At 30.2% G+C, this 5,943-nt stretch overlaps 1 protein-coding gene across 1 annotated transcript; it reads left to right on the forward strand.

Moving 5' to 3' along the window:
- Positions 1–2,815: 2,815 nt before the first annotated feature.
- Positions 2,816–3,631, forward strand: LOC116026164 (ethylene-responsive transcription factor ERF098-like). The gene has a single exon (XM_031267635.1). The coding sequence runs from the start codon at positions 2,839–2,841 to the stop codon at positions 3,307–3,309; it is 471 nt and encodes a 156-aa protein (XP_031123495.1). The 5' UTR covers positions 2,816–2,838; the 3' UTR covers positions 3,310–3,631.
- Positions 3,632–5,943: the final 2,312 nt, after the last annotated feature.

Raw genomic sequence — 5,943 nt, forward strand, 5'->3', positions numbered from 1 at the left:
TTTATGCATTATATATTTTAACAAAAGTTTTTTGTAATAAATATTACGGAGTACGTTTTTATTTTATATTTGCACTTATATAATACACTAGTTTTACACGCGAATTACACGCCTAATTTAATGTTCAATGTTTGTATTTAAATAATTAATTCAAAGTATATCAATGCAAGATTATATAGGAGAAGTTCTTTATAGTTGGCATTAAAATTAATGTTTAATTTGCATTTTTCTAAAAATAATTATGAAAATACATATTGTAGTTGGTATGGTGTTTGATGGTAGATACTACTTTTGGTTAGAATTATTATAAGTTTTGTTAATTTTCTTTTAGATAGGTTTATCAATTTCTTTGTCTTTATTACTGGTAGTGTATCAGGTGCAATTGAGTTACTAGTGCTAGTTTGCAAAAATAATTGAAACTTGTCTAATTAGTTTTGTTACATTAAAGAAATGGATGCATGTAATCCCTAAGTTGATTCCCTTATACTAATATTTATAAAAGTAACCCCATCATTTTTTAGCTATTGATTATCCTAGACGGATGAATCAAATTAGTCTACCCTTATCACGAGAAACCTCGTGATAAGGGTAGACTATATATATATGGTTCAAATGCGGTAGTGCGGTGAGAGGAGAGTCATTATTGATCTTGCCAAAATCAACGTTCAGGATTAATAACGTTTAAAAAATGCAGTGGCAATTTGGTCATTTTCCATATTGGTCAAACTCAAGGTGGGTGACTTTTTTCTTAAGGGGCGTGATTTTTTTCTTAAGGTGCGTGGTTTTGAGCTTAAGGGCGTTAGTTGTTGAAACTTAAGTACGTTGGTCTAAGCTTTAGGTGCATGATTTTCTTTCTTAAGGTGCATGAGTTTTCTTCTTAATTGCGATTTTTTTTTTTTTTTTTTGCAGTTCCAAAACACAAACAATATTCTTTATAAGATTTTCTCTACAAAGTCATATTTATGTTAATCCAGCTTAAGGTGTGTAGATTAGAAGTTTAAGGTGCATCAGTTTAATTTTTTTTTTTAAAGAATAGATCACCACACCGGAACCCTTCAATTCCCCGTACTATATATATATTGAGTACTATTGACTTTGTTACAATGCAGTATCTATTCATAACTACTTTCTCAACCTACTGAAGCACAAAAAGACTCACTCCATTTTCATATGGGAGTGCAACCGGTGCCACTAGACAACAAGGTCGATCTTGATGATCTAAATCATTCCTAATAATGCAAAAGCATATATAATTAAAATATTGAGTCTTAATCTAATAATCAAAAGAGGATTAATTAAATGAAAAAAGAAATAAAAAACTTAACATAGATTTGTTTTAACAAAAATGCAATGATTTTCAAAGTTCATTATTTGTAATCTTTGATGCTATGAGTTAACGGAATATTCCGTTACTAAAGTTTGCACTGACGAAATGCGAGGTATTTAGGAAAAAGTAAATGATACAATAAAAGATAAAGTAGAAAAAATAATAATAAAAATATTAAAATCAAAATAATATGAACAATTCATTTCAACCAACAATTAAACCAATAATATTTTTTAGTTCCCGTTATAAGCGTAACTTTATTGGTCGATATTACATTTAGTATATTAGTAAAAGTAAAAATGAAGGTCCAAATTCAACTATTAAACATGCACGGTCCCTAATTTTATAGGATTGGCCTGGGATGCAGCAGGGATGGAGAGGGTGCATGATCTCCCTCTTCCCAACTAGGGGTGTGCATTCGGTTAACCGAACCGAATTAACCAAAATTTTAAAACCTTTAACCGTTAACCGAACCGAAGTTTGTGTTACCGAATTAACCGAACCGAAATTTTTTTTTCTGTTAACTTGATTAACCGAATTTTTTAAACCTAAAATATAAAATTCTAAAAATAACACCTAAAATAATAAATCCAATTAAAATAAAACACAAATTATCCATAACTTCAAATATTCAAACACTCATAACTTCAAATCTTCAATCCAATTAGTATTTAGTATTTATATTTAATTATATATATATATATATATATATATATATATATATATATATATATATATATATAAATTCGGTTAACCGTTCGGTTAATTTGGTTAACTGACCTTTCGAACCGAATTATTAACCGTTAACCGAATTTTCAAGATTCCTTTAACCATTAATCGAACCGAATTTTTCGGTCGGTTAATCGAAAAATTTCGGTAAATTGCACACCTCTATTCCCTACACTTAATGCGACCTTTTTTTTTTTTTTGTTAATTTTATCCATAAAAAGTTAAATTCGTAGCTTCAAGAATTTACATCTTCACCCGATAAAATGATGAAAGGGTAAATGAATAAATCACAGTGACAAAAAATTAGATGTGGGAATGCTCTTATCTAGGCATAGACGACCAGGGTGGACTACTATTTAATTTACCCCACGTTATGACTATTTGCGGAAGTAATTGACCGGTCAAATTAAGCACACTCGTTAAAGTTGATGTTGGATGGTTCCAGTCAAGTCCTAAGAATGTTCGGTAAAATAAGATGTCTAGAAAAAAGAAACACTGGTGGGTGGCTGGTATTAGTTGATGTCCACGTCCATCCACTCAATCCAAATGCATGCATTTATGTCTTTTTATTTCATATATGCATGCAGGCTTATGGACATAATAAAACATTAAATCATTGTTTAATTAATTAATTCCATATGTGCCCCCTGGAACTTTTCTTCCAGATTGAATTCATTCCTGGCATGCTAACCGCCAAACGCGACCCTCCTTATCATATATTTATATTTATAGTCAGCATCATCGTACTCAGATAGATCGAGGATTCGAGCAACAACGTAAAAATGGAGAACGAGGAGAGGGTAATAAGAAGAGAGAACAAATACCGAGGAATTCGAAGACGGCCGTGGGGGAAGTACGCGGCGGAGATTCGCGACCCCAACCGGAACGGAGCTCGTCTTTGGCTTGGCACGTTCGACACGGCGGAGGAGGCGGCGCGTGCGTACGACCGCGCCGCGTATGCGTTCAGGGGCCACCAGGCCATTCTTAACTTCCCCAACGATGGGCATTACGCTGGCGGTAATGTAGTGCCGGCGGCGGCGGCTCCGGGACCAAGCTCCTCCACGCCACCGCCGCCACCGCCGCCGTCTACTTCTTCAGTTTATGTGCCTTCATTCTCTGTGACTAGGGAAGACTATTATGAGCGCGTGGGGGACATGTCTGAGGATAAGATTATTGAATTTGAGTACTTGGATAACAATCTGCTCGAGGATTTGCTTGGGTCACAAGTCAACAAAAGATCAAAGCTTCGTTAGAAGAAGCAAAGATTGAACTGATGACAGATTGAGACAAATTGAGTTTCACTAGTGGCAGTGTAGTCTATAAATTTAGATTTGTTATTTATTACGGTTGAAACTAGCTAAGAGAATGTGGGTTTTCAAGTAGATCGAATTGTATTGCTTGATTTAATTTGTTTCGATCGTCTACGTGTTTGATTCTTATTGTGTTGTAAATTCCAGGCATGTATTCATACATGTGAAACTTTCAGTATTATGGCATTATTATCCCACAAGAACGTCTGTACCCATGCATACATAATGCATGAAGTTTTCACTATTATATTCAATCATTTTACAATTTGGTTTTTGCAATCTATTAATTACTAAAAATTACATAAATATCGTGCTGAGTTAGTTGAACTATTCCTGCAGTTTCGGCTGCCCCTTCTGTGCGCTTTTTGAGGGCGGCGATGAGGTCGTGGCGGCTGCCGGCGGATCGGAGAGTGACGGTCATGGACCCCATCGCCAATTCGCCAGTCTTGTGGTCAACAGAAACGGGGGCATTTATTTTGAATTGGGTTCTTATTGAGAGCTTGACTTGAAATGATATCAAAGTTTTAGAGCGTGCCAACCATATTCTATTTTAGTATTTTCTATCCACTTCTAACTTGAACCCTCGGAAAATCTATACTATATATAAAAGCATTATCCTCCTCCAAAATTTCCCGCCCAAACGTAGGGGCATTTTAGTAATATGGTAATTATTATTCTAATTATAATTAATTAATATTATTCTATTATAATATTAGTAATTATGGTAATCATAATATATTATATATAGTATAGATTGGTAATTAGTTATTAGTAATTATGGTAATTTCTTATTAGTAATTATGTTAATTATTATGATAGTATATTTGTATTTTATAGATTAATACATATACGTGCATTAATGTAATACCACTGAAAATTGTTTATACATATACGTGCATTAATGTAATACCACTGAAAATTGTTTATACATATACGTGCATTAATGTAATACCACTGAAAATTGTTTATGGTAATTAATTATTAAATGTAATACCACTGAAAATTGTTTATGGTAATTAATTATTAGGATAGTATATTTATATTTTATAGATTAATACATATACGTGCATTAATGTAATACCACTGAAAATTGTTTATAGTAATTAATTATTATGATAGTATATACTGAAAATTGTTTATAGTAATTAATTATTATGATAGTATATTTATAAAATTGTTTATAGTAATTAATTATTATGATAGTATATTTATATTTTATAGTATAGTAATTAATTATTATGATAGTATATTTATATTTTATAGATTAATACATAATTATTATGATAGTATATTTATATTTTATAGATTAATACACATACGTGCATCAATGTAATACCACTGAAAATTGTTTACGATAATTAATTATTATGATAGTATATTTGTATTTTATAGATTAATACATATACATGCATTAATGTAATACCACTAACAAATGTTTATGGTATAGATTTATTTATTTATTATGGTAGAAAATAATAATATATATCTATATAATAATATATAAAAATATATTAGTTATAATTGTATGGAATTCTATTAATTATAATTGAATTCCATATATATTATATTCCAATACCTATTTGTTTACAATTCCATTTATTTATTACCAATTATCAATTATTACCAAAAGATATGTTATTATTACGTTAATGGTGAAAACATATGAATGGCAATCAAATGAATTACCAATTACCAATTATTACCAATTACCAATAATAACTCTGTCTCTCTCTCTTTATGGCTATAAATACAAGAAGAAACCCAGTCAACCACCACCACCAATTTTAACCTCTCTTAGTTCTGTTGTTTTTCATTTGTGAAAGCATCAATGTACATAGGAAGAACCACCCTTCTCCAAAAAAGTGTGACACGTTTTTTGTTTTTTTTTTTACTGTTCTTATCTTATCTTTTTTTTTTTTTTTTTTTTAGGTTATATTCATTGCAGGTTCTTATATTTTGCAATCACAAGCGCGGGAGTTAATCGTTGGTAGCTTCAATTGTCGAAAGGTAAGCTAATTTGTCAAATAACTACAACTTTTATTCTAAGTATTAACTATTCTTTTTTAATTGATTTTTTTAACTATTCGTTCATATTTGAAATCTTATATTTCCAGCTCTCTTGATTTTTTAATTACAAATGTAGATATTTGGAGCCTAATAAGCAATGTGATGCAAAGGATAATGGATCTGTTAAGAGATGTGAAAGTTGAGAAGAAATTAATAGAATATTTTCCTGTTGAAATCATTGTCATTTTATGTTTTTGGGCATTAAAGATTTCAAATTTTAAATTTTTGTAATTTGTTTAAATATTAACATTTCATGGTTTTACATTACTTTGAATATGTAGTTGTTTTATTCATTTATTCATACCATGTTCAGAGGTGAAATTATAGTTCAAAAAAATAATATTAAAAAATAATTAACTGAAAATTAAACGGCACGGAATTTAGGCCATTTGAAAAAGTAAATTAATATTAATATTTGATTGAAAATTGAACAAAAAAGGAATTGAATTTATTTTGACAATTAAATTATTAAAATTATATTAATAATATTAATATTTATGAAGGAAAAAA

This window comes from Ipomoea triloba, chromosome 7 (genome assembly GCF_003576645.1).
Source record: "Ipomoea triloba cultivar NCNSP0323 chromosome 7, ASM357664v1".
NCBI classification, from domain to species: domain Eukaryota; kingdom Viridiplantae; phylum Streptophyta; class Magnoliopsida; order Solanales; family Convolvulaceae; genus Ipomoea; species Ipomoea triloba.